Raw genomic sequence first — 22,891 nt, forward strand, 5'->3', positions numbered from 1 at the left:
AAGTTCCCAGACCTCTACAGGTATTAAACATTATAGTCACACAAACAAATGAAAATGAATTTGTGCTTAAATTTAGACAAATATTCCACCTGTTTATAAGAAAGTTATATTTAAAGAGCAATAGAATTTAATTTTTCTAAAGCAAAATGCTTTTTTATTTCTAAATATTTTCATAGACTAACAAAGGCATACCTGATAGGGCATAATGCTTGAGTCTCTCATGCCCACAACTCCATTCCTGAGGTTTCCCTTACCCAAAGGTACCCATTCATTGTATCACATTATCCTGTGACTTGGACCACATGATGATCCAGCAATGGGCACCAGAACAAAAGTCAGTATCTAGTAGGGGTTCTGGTACAGAATCTATTCTGTAGTGACTGGTAGAACCAATTAAGTCCTGTCACTCACGGAGTTTGAGTATAACACGTAGATGTGTTGGGGCAATAATAGATAAACTTAGGGCGAGCAGTAAGTAGAGAACATATAGTAGCAGGGACACTGAGACAGTAGAAACTAAGAGAACCTTAAAGCTGTAAATTATACAGAGAAGAGATAGAATTTAGCTGTTAGCCAGTTGAAAACTGAAGTAATGGAAATAGAAAGAACTGAGGGGCAAGCAGGAGGAAGTGTTGGAGCTGGGGCTGGATTACCAGAGTAGCTGACAGCAAGATAGAGCTGCCGTTCTCGGAACAGTGATGAACGGTGTTCCAGTTCTTCTTTTGACCTGTCTGCTTGGTTACTGAGACCTTTTTACCACCCTCATTACCTTCCACGTAGCTTTAAAATAAATCCCCATTAACCAAGATGACCTAAGCTGGTCTCTACTTCCAGCCATGTGGAACAATCTAACAAATACAGTGAAAAGAGGAAGAAAAATTCAGGTCCTGAAATCTCAGGAAGGAAATTGCTTCCTTGTGTTAGCAGTTCTCTTTTACAGGGAGATCAGAATTAAAACAGTTAACTTAGAGTGTTATGGGAAAGATTTATGACAATTTAAGCTACCTGCTAGAGCATTTGATTTATTTTTGATGTTTCTCTGAGCTCAGATTTAATCATGATGTTTAGTTCATCTGAGAGAGTGGAGGACTTTTGTTTTTGTTACTCAAATACAATTAATGTTTCACATGGTGCTCCCTCAAGAAAGATCTAAGTCCAACATGTTCCATTTAGAGGGGCGAAGAGACTTATTTAAGTTCTTGCTTTTATTATTCTCATATGGGCAGAGAGCCAAATGATGGAGAAATATATATATATATATATATATACTTAAGATGGCCAGAAGAGAATTTTCTTCTCTAAGAAGAGAAATTATTTAGTAGAATACAGAAATTTGGAAATTCCTCTGGTAATGAAGTCTATTAAAGCTGATAAAGAATAATATGATTTTCCCCCACAGTGTCTGTAAGAACTAAATCTTCAGTATATAGACCATGAGTCAGCAAACTATGGCCTTTTAACCAAATAGGGCCAATAGCTGGATTTTGAAAATAAAGGTTTTTGGAAACACAGTCACATGTGTTTATTTGTTTATCGTACATGGCTTTTGAGTGACAATGGCAGAGTTGAAAACTTATGAAAGAGACTAGGCTGTGTGGCCTGTAAGGCTGAATAGTTTTACTAGCTTGCCCCCCAGGTAAAAAGTGCATCAGCTGCCAGTTTAGGTGCTTATCTCTGACTCTACAGTATTTTATCCTTTGTGCCTTATTTTATATTCATATTTTATATGAGATATTTACCACAAGCACATCAAACTTGAAAGTATTTTGGAGCATAAATTAAGATAGCATGTGAAAAAAGATACTCTTAAAAAAGGAGTTAGCAGCTACTACATCCCCAGAGTTAGATGCCATGTCTAGGTTGTGGGAAAAAATATACAGAGGGAATGCTTTTAATTTTATATAAAAAAAACTAGATCAGAAAAATATTTCTGTAGAGTGCCAGATACTGAAATATTTTAAGCATTGGGGGACTCATAGTCTCTTGCAATAGTATGAAAGCAGTAATACATAACATATAAGAGAATGGATATGGTGGTAGCTGAATTTGTTTATGAAAACAGATAGCAGACAAGATTTGGCCCATAGGTGATGGTTTGGTTCCCTGGCTTTAATGAAAAACAAATCATTGGAAGATTTTTTTTTTTTTGGTGATTCATATCATCTCTATTTAAGAATAGTATACATTAGATTTCCCATTCTCCTCACGCACAGAGTAAATACCGTTATTTACCAATCTTTCGTATTTTATGGAGGAGAAAAAATAAGGGATGAAGTCAGTCAAATGATGAAATGTTTATATGGCCTTCGAAGAATATTAAGATCTACATAACTTCCTCACTGTAACACAAAAACAGTTCTGTTTTAGATCACTTGAGAGTCAATGACTTTGCAGGAAATGTGTTCAATAGACAGGAATAACTTGATTACCTTACTATTCAAGGCAGATACACAAGAATTCTTGCCTTCCCTGAACCATGACTTTGCGCAGGGACCACTGGAATACAAATTTAGGACAAAATAAAAGAGCATGGGGTGAGAGAGCCCTGTGGTCAGATGCTTCTCTGCCCATCTCACATTTCTAAGCCTGTTTTCTGGAAGGGGCATTACCTACCTCCTAGCATTGTCATGGGAATTTAATAACCTGAAATGTTCAGCCCAGCACCTAAATCCTGTAGGTTCTCTTGTAAGTGAGCCCCTCTCCTTCAGGCCTCTAAGGGTTCCATCTCTTAGTGCACATCCATTCATCCAGCAGATACTTGAGGAGGTCATACCACATCCCAGGCACTGGGCTTGGCCCGTAAAGTCTACATGAAACTAGATGTCCAGAAGAAAGGACGGCTTTCATATTCGCTATGCCTTGGTTCTGGCTCTGTCATTTCCAACCCTTCCTTAGAAAACATCTGTGTTTCAGTTTTCTCTGTATGTATTCACACCCTTCCACCAAAGGGAAATAAAGGGGCTATTTCTTAACCCTCACCTAACCGAGTGAAGAGGCTTCAGAAAGAAAACATGGCACGTCGTCTCTGAAATTTTGGGGATGCAGATTCTTTTAATTAACAAATGCCTAGGAACCTTCTAAAGGAGAGAGAGACATGGACAGCATTTGGTGTCAGAGTGAAGAGAGGCTAAGTGGGTACACACTGCCCTTCCATGGACCATAGAGCAGAGGTGTGTGTTTGCTGAGGGCAGATGTGGAATCTGTGCAAGGCAGCTGTCCATGAGCAGCCTTGAAAGGGACTCTATCCACAAAAACACCTAGAGGGGGGAGGTAACCTCTACCAGAAGAGGTTGGCTTTGAGCCACCAGACTCTAGGAACTTAGGAGACTTTCCAGCAGCCATTTGGTCCTGCACCAAGGCATTACATCTGGAAGTCTTCAGTGAGGCTCCTCCCAGCACACTCCCCCTTGCTCCACCCTCAAAAAAAAAAAAAAAAAAAAAACAAAACAAAGCAAAACAAAGCACCAGTGTATGAAATATTAGCATCTGGTCATTTATCATTCCTAGAGTATACCAAAGTCAAATTACAAGTTTACCAGCAATCAGGACCTTTTCGTCCTTTTTATCTTCTCCCAATACCAACCCACAGAGACAACTCTGGAGGAGCTAATTTGGGGCAGGAGAAATTGAATAGCAGGATGGAGAGAAGGTGGAGAACTGACTATGCATTTCCTTTCACACTGTAGAATTCCTTGGCTGAGGCAGAACTGAGCAACTGGAGAAATGAGAAACTTTGGTTGGTTGAAAGTGTAAAATTTATGATAATAAATCAGGTTGAAAAATTTAAAAAGTACAAAATCATCATACATAAACGTGTTAATACTTAATGGTAATTACTGCAAAAGCTATGCCATATGCTTAGGCGTTCATCCAGATACAGGGAAGAACAAATTGGAAGGATTTAAAGAGCAATGATAGGAAAATCATTCTTTTCTACCTGCACTCTGCTGAGTCTAACGCCTGAGTAGTTCTAGAGGATATAAATAAGGTAATTTCTAGTTTGTCAATTAATAACAAAAGTGCTACTGATTTACCTTCAGTAGACGTGGAAGTTGTTTTTCTTATTTTGGATGAGTATTGTGCAGAGTTAGTCATACTTTTCCACTTCAGTAGAAAAAATTTTTTTAAAGTTTCTAATACCTCCTCTAAATAATGCATCATCAGGAATCTCTCATACCATGATTTGTATATACTCAATAGTGATCAAAGAAATTTTTTTTTGGTTGTTCTTCAATATACTTCTTGGCAGGCCAAATCTTTTTCCTTCAAAATAACTCAGTTGGATAGAAAATTACCTCCCACGTAATGACGAGTTCAGAGCGACTTCCTCCACCTCCATTGATGTTTGTTGGTGCCACGACAGGGACTAAAAGCAACCAAGAGAAACAGGATGGCGATTATTAAAGTACCTCTTCATCAGGAGGAATTTTGTTTTTGGATTTCACCTTTCAGAATCTCACACAGGCACATTTATGAGAGACTCTTGAATTTTTAATGAACATAAATTATGTTTACACATACCCAAATTTCTAAGAGAGAGGACACAGTTGTGTTTGATACATGAGCACCGTGGCTCCAAAATTAATTAAAAATCGAGTAACATCATGTATTTGACATTATTATGCATCATCTACTAATTGGCAAAATGATGTTCCATTCAGATGGTAACAGCGACACTGCTGATTTAGTGCCTAATTATTATACAGTTGTGCTGTAAACAAGTTACTGAGTCAGTCTGTTAATTTTTTTCAATAAACAAACTAAAATAATTTTCCTTTTGTTAGTCATCAGGATATTTTAATATCTAAAAATAAATCCTTAAAGATAATATAAATTTAAAAATTCTTATTTTGTAACTGTGAATCTCAAATATCTCAGTACAGAATGAGACTTTTCTTCTAATTTTTCAGAGTAAGAAGATGATCTCAAGTCAAGGAAGTGATTGGAGGATTCCCTCAGTTTAACTCTAAGATCCTAAGTCTCAGTGGTAGAACATTCCAGACGCTCATCATTTTTGTGAATTAGGAAAAAAATATGCTCTTCCACTATATCCTTGTGAGGTGTAGTATAATGAATAATAAATAGTTCAAAGTAAACTGTAAAATTGATGACAACTGTATGCATGTGTAAGGTTTTGTAGTATATGATCAAAATTAAGTTTTACTTTATACATATGGAAGTGTTAAAAAACATTCTTTTTCCTGAAATAATAGCAAGAATATGCTAAATCTGCAATAATGGATAATGGATAAAATCTACAGGATATACTTTTTAAATGTTGAATTATATGAAATTATGTTTGATCATTTTGAATTTAAATATGTTTTTATTTTCAATGTTTAATTGCTCATTTCAAAATTTTCTCTGACCATGTCTACCATTCAGATAAATCCAGACTGCTTAGTTTTTCTCCTTTCATACACATTTAACTTTATAAATGATACAGTGATACAATAATCTCATTGTTCTTTTAAATAATAACACATGTAAGACACTATCGACTTTAATATTCAGATATACCCTAACTTTGTCTGTTTTGACCTTCATAATTTATTTAAAAGATTTCCTCATACCTGTAACCTATTTTCTGTCTTCCTATGCCTTTATCCAAAAGTAACATGAATCAGAATGGATTCTACAGTTCCAGGGTTTCTGGTACTTGACAGCTTACATACGTATTTCAGGATGGTTAAATAGTTTAGATACATAATAATATTATTTAAAATGGTACTTTAATTGACTCTTCACAAAGTTTCCTGTATTCTAGGTAATAAAGTTCCCTCTTTTATTCAATTTTCAAATGAACCATACTAAACCTAAAGCCATATTGAGAAGAAATGCCTTTGATGATGCAGGGGAAAAAAAAAAAGACACACTTCATATGATTTGGAGCCTCAGGGAAATCGTTATGAATACCAGTCTCATTATGCTACTGAAACGAGAGGTTAACAGAAGGTGACATTAAAAACATTACTGTAAGAACTTCAGAGTTAGCATCAACCTTGCCCAAAGCCACCATAATATAAATCAACTGCTAAACAAATAATCTGAAGCTAAAGCTAATAATACCTAGAGTCATGGATCACACTTGTAGATTCTTACCCAGTTTGTCTACTTAGGGCCTGGAAATTTCTATATTTATGCATTTCCCTACATTAATCTTTATCTCATTTCGGTTAAGGTCCACTGTTACAAAGAATGCTAGTGGTTAAGTCTGAAAGTCTGTGTTAAAATTCAGACTTTGTCCAGTCAGCTTACATCTTGGTCTTCCGTTTCCTCTGCTGTCAAAGTAAAGACTCTCCTCTCAGCTCTAAACTTCTAGAATGATTTAATTTATCACTATCAAATCTGTTGTTTTTCAGCCCCAATACTATGCTAAAATTATTAACATTACCTTTAGTTTAAAAAATGATTTATTGACATCTGACATTTGTACACACTTTCCTGTAGTAGTTTGTACTGATCTTTCATAGATGACTGAATAACAGTGTGAACTTTGTTGCCTACATGCAATGAGCAGATCATATGCCACCCTGGATGTAAAAGTTGAAGAGTGGAACAAAGAGGATCTGTTGAAAAAGTGCTAAAGAAGGTGTGATTTCTGAGGCAGGTTCCACTTGTATTCTGTTCAGTGAACCAATTGATGCTCAATTAGAGCTTCTGTTAAATGAGGTTAAAATTCATCTCATTTGCATGTGGAGAAATTTATACTATTGCTCAATGAAGCTGCAACTAGGTCAGAGTTGAGAAATAGATGAAAATGTGTGGCTAACTGCACCAGCAGAGTCTCAGTTGATTCTTGGCTACAGCATTTAGTGAAACAAGCAGTAACTCATTTGCATCTACAGATCTACAGCTTCTCTATTGGATTTTGGCTAGAAAATAGATAAGATGAGAGGATGGCTTCTGAAAATGGGAAATAAGAGCCCCTGATTTTAGACTGAAAATACTACAAGACTTCTCACTTGTTTTCTTGAAGAAATTTACCATAAAGAATCTTTCATGTTTTTAGAAGACATTGATATCTTACCTGATGCTTTAGTTCTTAACAGTTCTGATGGTTTACTTGGTTCTCCAATCCCAATGCTGTTCCCAGCAACAACACGAAACTCATATTCCACCCAAGGACTCAAGCCAACCACTGTCGCATTGTATGTCTTACCATTGAGAATTTCTGGAACTGAAAATTAGGGGACATTTCAGGTACCTAAACTAGCACTGGTTAACAACAATCATTTGTTCAATCAAACAAATCACCGTATGTTTTAGAAAATTATCCAAAAACGCTTGTGTCACCTACCTGTGGAAACAGCCTGCCAACCCACAGAAAATGGTGTCCGAGCCTGAATACTAAATATTTGAATGGGGCTGTTATTATCTGAGCCTGGTCTCCAGCTTAGTTGAGAAGTAGTACTGGAAATATGTTCCACTTCTACATCTTCTGGGGGACCTGGGGGACCTTGAAAAATATGTTTTATGGTAACTGTATTGGAAATTATTATATTCATTTACTTGGGACAGGGATAGTCTATCTGTTATGCTTAAAAATAAAATACTGAACATAATATATTTTAGCACATTATTTGAGTGTGTTAAAGCCCTATTAATTCACCTTACATGGTGAGAGATTAATTTAGAAATGTTTCCTTTGAAGATTAGAAAGTGCCAGTCATGGGATGGTTGAATATCATCCGATAGGAAGCTAATCTCAAAAATTGAGAACCACTCTTGTCCATTCCTCTCTCAAAAGCTGACTCAAATAAGTGCAACTGATAAAGAGACCTTCAGGAACACGTGAATTTGACCCTGCTCTGACAAGAATGGTTTATTATGAATAGAAAGTATAATAACATTTTAGGGACTGACACTGCTTGCTAAGTCTGACCATTCCTTATAAAGAGACAGAACCTACTCAATTCAATATCCATATCCATGCCCACAACCTAGAATCTTGGAGTTTAGAAAATAAAAAAAAAAATCTGCACTATTTACCTCACTTCTTTATTATAATATAGTTACTCAAAGATCTATCATGTACGTATTAACACTTTTGATTGTGAATAAACCATGTACTCATTTATTTTCACCATTTATGCTTACCTCTCACAATGATCTCAGCTATAGCTGATAAACTTTCTAGAGTTGTTTTTACTGTGCATAGATACTTTCCTGAATGATTTAACTGAATATTTCTTATCATCAAATCCCCAACAGATTCCTGCAGATAGAAAGGAAGCCAGAGATAAAAACATAATCATACCTAGCAGCACCCCCTCCTTTTTTTTTTACAGCTGGATAAATACAAAATATGAGGCAGCTCTGAAATTAGGGGATATACTAGTATCATTATAGTTTCTCATATTTGACCCCTTTTATTACCCCCTTTATTATAATTGCCTCTAGAACACAAGCACTTCTGTGAAAGACAAAACAAAAAAACAGATGCAGCTTCATAAGCAGACAGTGATGATCCATGCAAATAAATATGAGGAGATAATTATGAAAGATGTTGATTCATGTAAAAGACTTGAGTCATTTTATTAAGCACTTAAAAATTCCAGCAACTTACTCCTCCAATCCTCTCAAAATGAGCCACTCCTTTTTTTAAGTCTATGACATCTCCATTGAAAGACCATATAAACACAACTTGAATGGATGGATCATGGGACACCTGGCATGGTAGGACTATACTCTCGCCAACTGTAACATCCATTTTGGAAGGTGGAACAGTAATAACAGTCCTCTCTGTTGAGAAAAAAAATTATTATAATAGTTTATAAAATGCTAGCATATGGCTATCAAATACATATTTCGAATGTTTTTGCCATTGTTTGAAATTGTATCTATATGACATGAAGTTTTTCTATATTTAATATGGAAAATTTTTTGCACTTTTCAAATATTTCTACATTAGTCAAAATTGCGTATTATTTGTAAGAAGAGTATAGACATATTTTTACTTATGCTTTATATAAAATTAAATATTTCGTACAAAACTGTGGACCTTCAAAGAGAGCCTTCCATACATAGAGACTGCATCACACTATTTTTATTATTTTTTTATTCTGAAATTCCAGCCAAAACATTCCAATCTGCACACTGAATATAGCTCAAAATAGTCTACATTAATTTCATAATGAATAAGACAAATTATGTCCCTAAAATCATAACTACTATAGTTTATATTAAAAAGAGATTTATAATCATAAGCATGTATATTCAATGTTGTACAACATATTTATTCTATTTCTTACATAGTTGTGGTAATTTTCTATTTTAGCTCAAGGTGTACAACATGAATAAGAAAGAAATGATTCTTTTTTTACCCAGATTTTGCAATGTTAGAGTTACACATCTATCATAAAAACTCTTCCCTCCATAAATATGAGTCACAATGTCAACAGTTGGTCTATTGGTCCTACCGTTTCATTGGCCATTTCCAAAGGACAATTCCAAAAAGTGTTCCAGTTGGACTTTTGAGTCCTATGTTTCTGTGGTTAAAAGAGACTCATAGTGATAGATCATTTTTGACTACATATTTTATAACAAAATACATAGTTTTGATTTTAGAGGACTAAAATTTGACTAAAATGGCAACTCAGCAAAGAAAAAAATGTATTTGGATTTAGATATGCACTATTTTACCAAAGTAAAATATTTTTAAAGAGATTGGCATTTAAAAATTAGGGGTTTTGGCAATTTATAGTGAAAAAATAAGTTTAACCCTCTAGGATATGGAGTAAAACTTTTCCTTCTAGCTTCTTCGTGCTGCTCAAGAAATCAAAGAAGCATTCAGATTTAATTTATATGTTCTTAAAGATGAGTGTGCTATTATACTTTATCAATAGTCTTTAAGTATTATTCCAACATTAAAAAGTTGTGACTGTTTTCTTACTGAAGATTTGGGAGTGAAAAGTAAGAAGTCGTAATCTTGGGCTTTTAAGGTACATGTTGATGAGTCTTTGAAAAATAAAAGTGCATGTAATATTTCTGAATGTAATGGAGAAAATCGAACTTATTCTACATCAAATACTTCATATTTTCACATTTTCAAGATGTGAAAATTTCTTTATTATATTAGACATATATACTTTTTATTCTAGTTATTTCTGAGGAAAAGTTTGAAGAATGATTTTTGTGGACCAAGTCCATACTTAATTCCAAGCCTTCTTCACATGTCTCCCTCAGAGGAAGGATAAGTAATAACCAGGATTTCAATAACACTTTGTAGGACTAGAGAATATTTTCCTTCTTGTAATTTCTCTGGAAAAAATGTATCACAGATATCTTATTTACACTTACAGGAAGATGAGTTAGCTAATTGAATGTGTTGGTAAGAGCAAAGCTGCTCTTAAAGTTTTAGATCATGCAATTAAATTAATTTTTAGACATTAAAAATGACAGCCAATCCTTCCATTTATGGCACCACAAAATGGTAATACTAGGCAGATCATTCTCTATACACATAGCTCGTTGGTAGTATAGTAGTAATGCCTGAAATTTCATGAGTAAGTAATATTTGTATTATAATTTATCATAATGTGTACATGTTCTCACTAGTTAACTCATTTATTAACTAATATTGATAGAACACCTACCAAATTCCAGCTGTCTGCTAAGTATTGGAAATATAATGGAAGAAGGAAGAAAGTAGCACCGAATAAAAATGATGGATATGGTGCTTGCCTTCACAGAGATTTAAGTCTTAAAAGGGAGGCTGACATTAATCAAAGCTCAATCAGAAATACATACTTACTACCGTGATCAGTGCCGTATACTAGAAGTAAATTATTGTATTAAAATAAAGATTTTTGAGAGGTCAGTTCATTGAGAAATAGTTTTTTCAGCTGAGGGTAAACGGCAAATAGGAATTACCTAAGTAAACATAATAGGCAGGGAGAAATCATTGCATTTACTATGCAGGCAAGAGCATTTACAAAGAGTCTGTGTGAAGAAGAAAACTGGTGGCAGGTGCAAAGCATTCATATTGCTGGAAGTCTAGTATTTGAGAGAAATACAGGAGTGAATTTGGGGAGTATGAAGCTTGATGATAGTCATAGTCAAAATGTAAGCCTTAGGTGTTTTTAGGGCCAACTACATAATTTTCAGGTCATAGTATGAAATAAAAATGTAGGGAGCCTTGTTTGAAAAATAGGGAAAATGTTTCTATTAAGGTTACTAAATATAAAGGAATTTGCTTTAAAAATAACGTATTATAAAATGTAACAGGGTAATAGTGACACGAGTAACAGCATAAACATACAAATTGCAAAAAATACATTTTCTTCAGTTTTATACAATACATCAATTTATAATACTTTATTGAAGTTATATCTTGATAACAAGATTTTTCCCACTTTTCTATAAATTTATGTTTTGAGCAACTTCATTTTCAAGTGATGTAATTGATATCAGTTGCTCATGGCAAATATAAAATCAATTTTTTTCTTTTTTTAAATTGAAGTATAGTTGATTTACAATTCTGTGTTAGTTTCAGGTGTACAGCAAAGTGATTCAGTTATACATATATATTCTTCAAATTCTTTTTTGAAAGATTATTACAAGATATTAAATATAGTTCTCTGCTATAGAGTAGGTGCTTTTTTATCTCTTCTTGATAATTTTTGATTTCTGCAAAGATCTTTCTATTGATGCAACTGTTACGGAACTGTTGAGAGAACTTTATAGGTTGTGACAACTTTGGGATAAGTTACTGGTAAATTATTTTGAAATGTGAATTTTAGATGTAAATTTAAATCGTGGAATTTTATATTCTTTGGACATACCCTGTAACTTGTAGAGGTTGCACAAGAAACTGAAAATGGCTTAATGGTTTGTGTACAATCCAAAATTCCTGTTTATGCATTCTATTGCTGTTATCTTCAGTTATAAGGGAATACTCCTTAATAATTGGTTTACCTGGAGCTTTATATAAAAATACTTTGAGTAGAATAATCTTTAATTTCTATTTCAAACCTCTGGATATTAGTTTTGCAGTGTTGCACACATTTTCAAAATCATGTATGCTAAACTCTTGAGAATTCAGGTAACTGTGATATGCCTTGTTTCAATGTCCATGTATAGGCTTTTATTTCCTCATACCTTACTGACAAAACTTACTAGCTGGGCAATGATAGTTCCTATCTTGGTGCCCAGGGTGAAGAGTTAATTACATATGTCACCCAGACATCCTCTGGGGACAAATCGGGAAGTTGACCTCTCCCAGTGGATCCTGGCACTGACTGCTTTTAGAGTCCCCTGTTCTTACCAAGCCCTTGCTATCATCCATTGAAGTTTCTGTGGCTGCTGCCATCATCACCTCTGCTAATCTGGGCCCAGGTCCTGATGTGCCCACCTCCTCTGAGCCTTAGCTCTTTTGGCTGCCATGAGGCATGTGGGTAGACATGGTACAACCAGTTATGCATTAATGCTGCCTGCTTGGTGCACAGACCTGAGCTTGTTTTCACGCAACAGCCAGTGCTGCTGCTGAACCATAAACACTTGTGTATGCTACCGTCCAGCATATCTCCTCTGCTCATGTGCATGTTCCAGTGTCCCAAAAGATTTCACAGAGCACAAGTCCAGAGACAAAATGATCAAGAATTTCAAGATGGTGATAGTAGATCATTAGACCAAACATGGGGCATATGTCAGCATGTGGTCCTTTGTGACTTATTTGCACACTGATGAAACCAACCCTTGATGCCATTTTAAAAAAATTGCAGAAGAAAAGTGAGAGGTCTTAAAAGGGTGAATCAGAGTTAATAAAGAGTATGAAGACATACTAATATCTTAGGGTAAAAAAATGAATTATATTTAAAAGAAGTAGCTTCTGTGTGGCAGACTTGTTATCCAAAAACATGGAATGTAAGATTACTTGAGCATAGTTCCCCCTGTAAATACCTCCTTTGAGGGTGAGGGGGTGCATGGACAAGGACACTTGTAAAGACTGTATTCTCTCCCCACACCATGCAGACTTGTTCTAATCCTGTGTTGGTTCCTCTGCAACAGCCACATGGCCACCAGCTGCTACCCTAGATGTTTCACTTCTGCAACCACACACAGCTCCAGCTCAGAACTAGAAGTGAATACCCACAGAGACAAAATCACACTTGCAGAGAATGGGAGTGTGGTTCTTGAGCGGGAGAAACACACAATTTTTGATGCTTTTTTAGGGAAAGGACAAGGAGTATGCTGTAGTTCATCAACAAGTTCAGACTCCTCCTTTGCATACATTTTAACTTCTTAAGAAAGTCTAACATCAGAGAGATGTTTTTTCAAGCTATTGAGATCACTCTTAAGAAGTGGAGGGATGTATACACACACATCAGTCTACTCCTTACCTGTGGGTGCATATATACCAGTGGAGTAGGTGCGGTAACATGAGGCTCATTATTAACATGGAAATACATGTTGGTATTTATGGATAAGTAAGAACATTCTGGCCTGAATTATAACAAATTAAAAAGAAGGGAAGTCAACATTACTAGATTATCATTTGTGAAACTTTGAAATTCTTTAAGCCTCTTTCTCTGAAACAAAATAGAGGGATAGTTATTCTTTTTCATTTCATATAATTATATTTGTCTTGCCTATTCCTTAAGTATTTATAAAACTTCTACTCCAATGTTAAAAAATTTAGCATGAATTTCCTGGAGAATGATTTGAAAATGTGAATTTCTCTACTTGCAACAGAAATACTGATTCAGCAGGTCTGCAGAGTAAACTTAATATATGGATTTTTAACAGGTTGCTTCTTCAGTTAATACTGATGTCAGTTTAGGCCCAGGCTTTGAGAAATATTGCCTTAGGTTTTCAAATTTGAGTCTGAAATTTCTGTTTAAGGAAAATCCAAGCTATATAAAATATATTGTCAGAAAGTCAGCAATGCTTTGGATCCAGAAAAAAGTCATATCCAGTAAAATGTTCTTGATTAGTATTGCTTCAGAAATAACATCAGAGATAAAGATGGACTTCCAAGTTATACAATTAATTAATTCTGCATACTGTATTTGCTTTTAGAGTTTCATAGTACATTTTGGCATATTAAAATCTCTGTAAATTCCTGTATTAAAGAAACTTTAAAGTTTATTTAATTCTAGATTTCCTACATTTACTAGATATGGAATATTTTTAATTCATATAATAGCTCTTAATACATCTTGGGATATAAAGAGTTTTAAGGAGCAATGTTTAGAAATATGCCTTTCATGATTGAAGAGGGTTAACATACACAAATATATACACATATGTGTGTCTGTATGTATACATAGTACATATATAAATGAACATTTATGAGACAATCATGTAAATTTGAACTCTGAAAAATTTAGAAGTAATTGTTAGTTTTTTTAAGATAAGAAAACTGATTTATTGTTATGATTATCAATCCCAAGTAATGTGTACGTGGGTGTTCCTCGTACTATTTTCTCTACTTTTTCTGTGTGTTTGTAATTTTCAATAATAATAAAAGACAGAAAGAAAGGAAATGATAGAGGTAGTCAATATTTATATACAGAATAGGAATCTTTTCCATTCAGCTTCTAAAGGGATGTGGACTGACCACTTTTGAAGATTATCTTCAATATATATGACATGCATACATTAATGAATAGTTCATAAAATTACAGATTTTTAAGTATTTACTATTTCCATGCTATTTCACTGAGATTCAATTCAGTATGAAAACAGCTTTATCTAACAATCTCATCCTTAAGAAGTAGAAGGAAACACTGAGTAAAATAAATTATGCTTTTGATGAATAGCTTTACTCAAATTCACATTGTCACAATAGACAATGATGATCCAGAACACATCTTTTGTTACAAGAGCCTCAGGAGGCATAACAAGTAATATAAAAAATTTCTGTCTGTATTGTTTAGCATGGTTTCTTTACACACAAGTGGGACTTGTCCCCTGTATCCGAACCCAAACATACATTACATATGATGACCCACAGGTACATTTTTACAAGCCAGGGATAGCAATCCATCATGTCATTGGTCTTTCTTGAGCATCCAGAAAAAATTATTTTGGTCACTTTTTGTTTGTTTGTTTCTTCTGTGCTTTTAACTCAGTTGGAATCTCCATCTGTGAGTGATCATTGTTCAGTGTCATTGTTCAGAATAATAAGTGGTCAGGTGGTTCTGAAGTTAGCAGCTCATCTCAAAAGATTGACACATGTTACAAAAAAATCACCAAACCTTTCTTTCACTGCATAAGTGATTCTGCCTTCATTTATCTATGTCATTTTAGGAAATATTGCAAAGATATCAATATAAAGTAAATTAGTGTGTAAATAGCACTTCAAACAGGTGACACAATTCTGTGATATTTTATCTCATTAGTTAACTTGCAAAGACTAGAAATAAAAACTTTTAAAAATTTGGTCCACTTTCTAATTCCTCGGAATCTCAAGTTAGCCTCAGATTAACAAATTAACTCTTCCCGTTGCTCTTACTTTCTTCCATTTATGTACTTCAAGCTGCAATCATATTCTTTCTATCTATAGAAACTTCCTTAGCTTTTCTTTTACTGCAGATTTATAGTGATGGGTTCTCTGAAGTTTTGTTTGTGTGAAATCATCTCTATTTTTCTTCATTTGAGAGAATATTTTTGCTGGGAAGAGAATTGGTATTATTTTTCAGTCCATCCAAAGGTCATTCCATTGTCTTCTGGATTCTCTTCATTCTGTTGTTGTATCAACTGCCAGTCTCATTGTTATTCTTTTGAAGATGATGATTTTTTATCAAATGACTTTTCTTTCCTTTGACTTCACTGCTATGTGCTTATTCAAACTTTCCTTTGTGTTTATCCTAACTAAATGATTTCCTCAATAGATGCCTGCTGTTGTTTTCAGCTTTTTAAAATCCCTGCCAAGTATGTCTTCAAATGACTCATCCCTCATTTTCTTGATTCCCATCTCTGCTCCTTTTGGAACCACAATTCAATGTGTGTTAGAGGTATTCACCATAAACAGTATGTTCCTTAGGTTCTTTTTTAGCTTTCTTATTGCATTTTCTCAGCCTATTGAATATTTTATATTCACATGTCCTCCTCTTTACTAATCTTCTTCTCTTCTATATCTAATCTACTGTTTATTCAATCCATTTTGTTCTTAATTTTAGCTTCTATATTTTTCACTTCTGGAACTTCCAGTTGATTTTTAATATATGCCATTGCCCTTCTGAAATTCTCCTTCTTGTCATCTTTTTTAAAAAGAAATACTAATCACAATTATTTTAAAACCCTTGTGTAACAACTTCCATATTCATGCCAGCTGTGACCTGTTACTACTGTCTGATTTTTCTCTGGGTTCTGGTCATTTGGTCCTGGCTCCAGCTATTCTTTTTATGAAAAGCCAGGCCTGTGGCTCAAAATGTAAATATTTTCATTCTGTTATATTTTTCCCAAGATGATTTACTTTTTTAATCAGGCAATTGAAAAGGAGGAGAATCTAGTCAGGAATTGGTACGAATTGATTCTGAATCTCAGTGATTTTAAGTCCTGGTTAATTTTACTGTTTCTATTACTAGAACATAGTCCCTTAGGTGTCTTCTTTCAAAATTCAGTTGTTTAGCAGGCCTTATTCTACTTGGTTTACTTTGAGCCTTACTTTTTTGTCCATCTAGCACTGTGAGACTACTAAAATTTTTGCTTGAGAAATTTTCTCATTTCTCTTTGGATTCTTGTATTTCTGATTCAAACTGTTTAGAAATTGACAGGAGAAACTCCAATCTGTGCCTTTCCTTTTTCTAGAATATTATCCCACATATTGAAAACACCTTGGTTATTGTCATAATTTCTTTAAACTACTCTTTTTATTTAAAAAGATTTTTATAATATTTGTGGTTAATATTGGTGTGATGGTGTGATAAAGCTACTTCAACTGGTCAAGAAAGAAGTTTCTCCAATATTATTAATATTTAATAATAGAGTATGTATAGGATTGAAAATATTCAGTTGTCTGATAGGTTAAGTAAGATGAGAACTGAGAACTGACCACTGGTTTAACAATGTGGAGATTACTAGTTACCTTGTTAGAGTAGTTTTGATGAAATAGTAGGGGAAAAAGGCCTGGTTGCATGGATTCAGAACAGTTGATCAGAAGAATTGGAAAAAGCAACTTCTTATAGACAAATTTTAAAGGAATTCTGCTGTAAAGGAGTATAGTCAAATATGGTAGTAGCTGGACAGAAAGCAAGATCAGAAAAAGACTTTTTTAAAATGATGAAAGTAACAGTATGCAACTATGATGATGAGAATGATGCATTGGAGAGGATAACAGAGATTAAAGAGACAAAGTGAGGGAAAGGGGTGGGGGGAGAGAGAGAAAGTGTTGGAGTGATGTCCTTGAATGTGGGAAAGAATCGTATCTAGCATACAAGCAGATTTGAGTTCATGACCTGCTATTTCCCAAATTGTGTTTTCTTGATTACATGATAAATTTTGTTCAAGCTAAAAATAACTGAAGCTTGACTTTTTCTGAGTATTAGTGGCAAAAATAACGTCACAATAAAAAATAGGACATACAGTATCCGGGTGAAGATACTTGATTAAACACAGTATATATTTTCAGTTCTTTATAAATATCTAATAAATGATGCCAAGAAGAATTTGTTTCTAGGAGTTAAATCTACCAAAACAGAGATCAAAAACGTAGAAAATATTTGAGAAACTGGAATGAAGCTGAAAGATTTCTAACTGACCTACCATAAAGCGCAGTCCTAGGCTGGCAGTGGGAAGGCTGAGGAGAAACTCATTTAGCATGTCCCCCTTTTATACTTTATGAATAGGATTCTAGTTGGTCTCTAGAGTGTTTTTCCATCTCAGAAGAAAACGAATTATTCTCCTGAGAGGATATGAAGCAGAGTGTCTCTGAACTGTTGGTCACCACGCAGAGCTGAGGGTGAGAGAATTCTACTGAAAACAGGGCACTTAAGAAACAGGTACATAGTGAATGTTGAGAGTCATATATTGTAACCTTATTCAGCTCTGAGGGTGCTGTCTGCCAGGTCTTTGCTCCCTAGGGAGGAAACCAGGGGTAGGAGGTAAGGGACAGTTGTCCTGGGGATCTGATGAATCTAAGAGAAAAGATCTAAATATGGTGACCTTAAGAGTCTCCCAAGGAAATATCCTGGCCAGATGACCTAAATGTGAAGACCAGTCGTTCAAAAAGCCCCATACTTGATCAGAGCTTTTTATAAGACTTTTAGTGCCCCACTGTTAAATATGAGCAGACAACTAAGATTGACAAAGTATTTTTAGACACTTCTTAATAAAGGATAAGAGTTAAAACAAAGGAGAAGAAAGCAGTATGAAACAACAAAGACTATGCACAAAAAATAAACTAGAAAAGAGGAAAACTATAGCAATATTTTCAGAAGAAGAGGAAAAAAAGCAAGATGATATATGAAAGAACAGTCAAAAAATAAAAGGACACTTAGGAAATTTTTTTTAAATATCAAAAACAAAAATACCATAAAAGATCTGGAAGATAAATTTGGGAAAACCTCCTAGAAGGTAAATAAAAGCCATAAAATGGATATAAGGAGAGAAAAACAAGCAAACAAAAATATATATAATACATATATACATGTAGATGAATTATATCTACTACCTAGCTATATATAATTAAATAAAACATAATAAATTATAGATAGGTACTTACATATACACATAAACTCAAAGTTATCAGTTTAAGAAATGTAAGTATTAAATAATAGGGATTTCAGAAAAAGGAATGGAATAAATTATTATTCAGGAAGGTATTCCCGAACCAAGCAATATGAGTTTCCAGGGTGACAAGGTACACCAAATGCCTGATATAAAGGTAAATGGATTTACACCATTGCACATCATCATGCAATTGTGGAACTCTGGGGAAAACAGACTTCTAGAGAGAGGGAGGAAAGATGTCACAAACAACAGGTCAGAAATCAAAATGGTTTCAGCTTTCAGAACAGGGTAACATGCCCAGGTTTCTGAAGGCATGATTTGCAATGCGAAATTCTATTTCCAACTAAACAATCAAATGTAAACATAGAATAGACATTTTCAAACACGAAAGATCTCAGAAAAATTGCATAACTCTTCATTGTTTTCTTAAAAATCCATTGGAAGATGCGTTCTACCCAAATGAAGGAATATGTCAAGAGAAAGTCATGGTACTTAGGCAACTAGGCTTCCCGCACAACCACAGATAGATATTGAAGGGAGACAGTTGAGATAGAATTGAGAAATGAATTGTTGTCAAATGCATTGAAAACTAAGCAAACAGACAAACAAGAAAATTACTAACCCTAGAGAAAGCAAGCACAGGAAACTCAGAGCTAATACTCTGAAATAAACCCTGCACAGATAAAACAAACCAAGAAGAAAATCAGTGTGGTGACATCTTTAATTCCCCATCTCCAGCAAGCCAGAGATGGAGGAGTTTTTAATGTTTATTTACTATGCTTTTCCTCTTTATACATATACTTGCATTAGGCTGGGCTGTTTTATATTCTCTTAGCCATAACAAGATAATCTGCTCAGACATGTATTTTATAGATTAAAATCTATATGCAGCACTTGGTATTTATATTATATTCCACCACAGACAGAATATAATTTAATTCCAGTGCACAAAGTAACCATGTTCAATATATTACAGTTTCCCTGCAGTTACCATTACCCATTTATCTTCCACTTCAATGTTTAAATGATTTAGAACAAATATTCAAAGGTTACCATGAACTCCAGAATAAAAGAAACAAATGAAGAAACATTTGGAGAAAGTGATTGTCTACAACTTGAGTTGTCTAAGTAAGAAAACAAGTCTAAATATCATGCAAGGTAACACTGAAAAATTCCCTAGCAAGTAATAATGTAAAATGTTAACACAGATCTTCTATATTAGCAAGTAATCAAAACAGGCCCTGACATCTATTTAAAAAGAGCATGCACTGTAGATTCTGCTTAATGAATTAAATATGCCAACTACTCAGTTTCAAGGCGGTTAATATATATTTGGTAATGACTATTTATGGCATCATATTAATATTTCCTATAAATAGATAATGTTCACTCAGTCCTCCAACTATAACTTTATGCTGGGTTGTAGTAAAACATCAGGTTGAAGCAGTCTGTAGTTTTGTAAGAGATGAAAATAGGAAATTTTATTTTGCTTGGCTCCAGGACCTAATGGAAAGAAAATGTTTTCTTCTGAACATTTACATTAGGATAAGGAGAGATGAAATGAAAGGGGGGGAAAAAAGCCAGAAGAGGAGAATCTGTCAATTCATCCGATTATTTTCTCCCGTCTGCACTCCTTTGTCCCTATTCCTATCCCGTTCCTTTTTTTGACTTGAAAGAATTTGCTAACTGCTTCCTTGAATATTCAGGATCCATAGACTAAAAAAACAGAGCTTGCATCTGAGGGTCTTTTATGTTGTAATAACATATATTATTCTTAAAAAAATGGCACTAGATCTTGAATGATCACTGTGTTAGTTCAGAAATAGAATGCCCAGGCAACAGAGGTGTCTAATTTCCTTTAGCCTCAGAGTAGAATCAAGAAAAAATTACCAAACTTCTAGTTTCTAACCAAATACTCAGGGCAGAAGTGTGTACAAGTTTGAGAAGGAAACAGGAGACAAAGGTATTTATAGTTCAAGATATTTTTACTGCACAGACTAAAGCTACTGTTGGCTAAAGTTTTGTTTACCTTTGTTCATTTTTAATAAAAACAGAAGGTTGATAGCTAGCGGTTTAAGCTGAATGATGGAAACCAGATACCAAAGAGTATATACTATATAATTGCATTTGTATGAAATCTGTGGCAGAAAAACAATCATAACAGTAGTTGCTTCTGGGGGAGGGGTGGGTTAAGAAGGAGCATGAGGCAAAGTTCTATAGGATGATGGTAATGTTCTATATCTTGGAGTTTGGGGTTACACAGGTGTATGTATTTGCCGGAATTCAGCAGAAGTCTTCTTTAAATTTATATATTTCATTATATATGTAACATTTACCTCAAATAAAAAGAGTATAAATAAATACTGAACTCTGTTTAATAAATGAAAACTGAAGTTTTAATGGGAAAATACTAATATCTGTAAATTATTTTTATTTTCTCTGAACTTTAAACAATGTCACATAAATGTGTCTTATGTAATTATTATTACATAAAATTACTGGAAGATAAAATAGAAGGAAAAAAGACATCTGCAACTTAATAACACAAGGACCTTGACAAGTACTTTTAGCAACTTATGCCTCAATCTCTCCTTGTGTAAAATGAAAATTTTGATCATCTGCTTCAAAGTGTTGCATGAGGTTTCAATGACATGATATACATAAAGTTATCTATCACAGTGCTGGAACAAAGTATGTATTTAATAAAGGATACTTAGTAATGATAATAAACAATACAACATCAATCACAGCAAAAACACATTAAGATCTCATGCTTGTTAGTAATAGAACTAGTTAATCAAATTCCAAAGTCTGTGCATCCTGCTGCTTTGAGAAGTGGTTTGCACGCATCTGTCTGGCCTCTCTAGTTGTCATAAACCATGAGCTGTACACTCCCTGTTTTTATTAAGGATAAATAAAGCAAAACATTAACCAGTTACAGGTTTAATCTCTTCAGTGAACAACTTCTTGAACAATCAAAAAAAAAAGGTGCAAACCTATAATTCATTAATACCTGTCCTTTACGTTATATATTGTACAATGTACAGTTTTAAAAAACTGCTTAACATACCTTTAAATATTATGAGTGATATGTGCTACATTTTAAAAAGACTATGAACTAAATTGTTATGAAGACCAAGATAATATTGGCATTATTCTGTTAGCTTACCTGAATGCTTTTTGTTTGTTTTCTCCTTTATACTTGAAGAGATTATGGAATTCACATCTCAAGAACTCACTCAGCATTATGTTAAATATTGGAAGGGAAAGAAAATTTCATTTCAAGCCAGTATAAAAATTTACTATATGTATTTTTCACCTTAAAAATACTTCCATTAATCATTTATAAAGTCTCCTTTCTATTAAAATGCTTTAAATCATTCTTTGCAGAAAATTGGGTGTAGAATTAAATATTTGGAGAAAGATATTAGCAGTATTGGGAGACTTTTCTGTAGCAGTACTTGCCACCACTGCAATATGACAGTTATATTCCTTCGTGTCTTGTCATTTCTATGAAACTGAATTTTTGGTTTACTCAGTAAAGCTAGGCTTCTCAATACACCTGTCCTCAACACCTCAAATCCTTTAAACTGCTGTGTAAAGCCACAGAGTTTCCAATTATCTACCTATCTTGTTATGTCTCTTAGTGAATGTAGAACCATGTTAGCGAACACCGTCATTCTGCTGGAGAAAATGGATAGGCCACTCTCTATGCTGCTATAATAAAGACTTCTATCACAAAGAATAAACAACTAAATGAGCAGCAATAAACTTAATTTGCACATTAGATATGCTTTTCCAAGTTCCGACATTTCAGTTGAAAATAATGCTGAAGCAATGAGGCCTATAATTGAACATCCAAAACTTCTCCAGTGGGGAAACAAAAACAAATGTTGCCTGCAAACAAGATCATTTTTATAGCCTGCTGTTACTCTGCTTTTTAATAATTTTCCAAATGCCAGATCAAATAATTTCCTCTTTTATGCGATTTTCATATACCTCTTAGTGTATGTACACATTGTAATGTTAAGTCCTCCAAAATGAAAACATTTAAACTCTCTTTTCTTTTGATTCCGTGTATGCGCTTATGGAACATGTCCTGAAATTGCACTGGGCATCTTCTGAGGCTCTAGCAAGGCTAGTGCTAATTGCACTCCCAATGTTTGAATGGCAAATTGCTTTATCCTGCTGCATTAGTGAAAGAGAAATTTCT

At 34.1% G+C, this 22,891-nt stretch overlaps 1 protein-coding gene across 2 annotated transcripts in view; it reads right to left on the reverse strand.

Annotated features, from left to right (window-relative positions):
• Positions 1-22,891, reverse strand: part of CNTN6 (contactin 6) — a 256,637-nt gene that overhangs the window by 14,634 nt on the left and 219,112 nt on the right. For both annotated transcript variants that reach the window (XM_032458065.1, XM_032458064.1), the window contains 5 exons: positions 8,570-8,745; positions 8,101-8,218; positions 7,301-7,459; positions 7,031-7,180; positions 4,296-4,366 (listed from right to left, as the gene is read on the reverse strand). In XM_032458065.1, the coding sequence (XP_032313956.1) occupies positions 4,296-4,366; positions 7,031-7,180; positions 7,301-7,459; positions 8,101-8,218; positions 8,570-8,745 (674 nt within the window). The remainder of the gene's footprint in view (positions 1-4,295; positions 4,367-7,030; positions 7,181-7,300; positions 7,460-8,100; positions 8,219-8,569; positions 8,746-22,891) is intronic.

The sequence above is a fragment of the Camelus ferus genome, chromosome 17 (assembly GCF_009834535.1).
Source record: "Camelus ferus isolate YT-003-E chromosome 17, BCGSAC_Cfer_1.0, whole genome shotgun sequence".
In the NCBI taxonomy this organism is placed as follows: Eukaryota; Metazoa; Chordata; class Mammalia; order Artiodactyla; family Camelidae; genus Camelus; species Camelus ferus.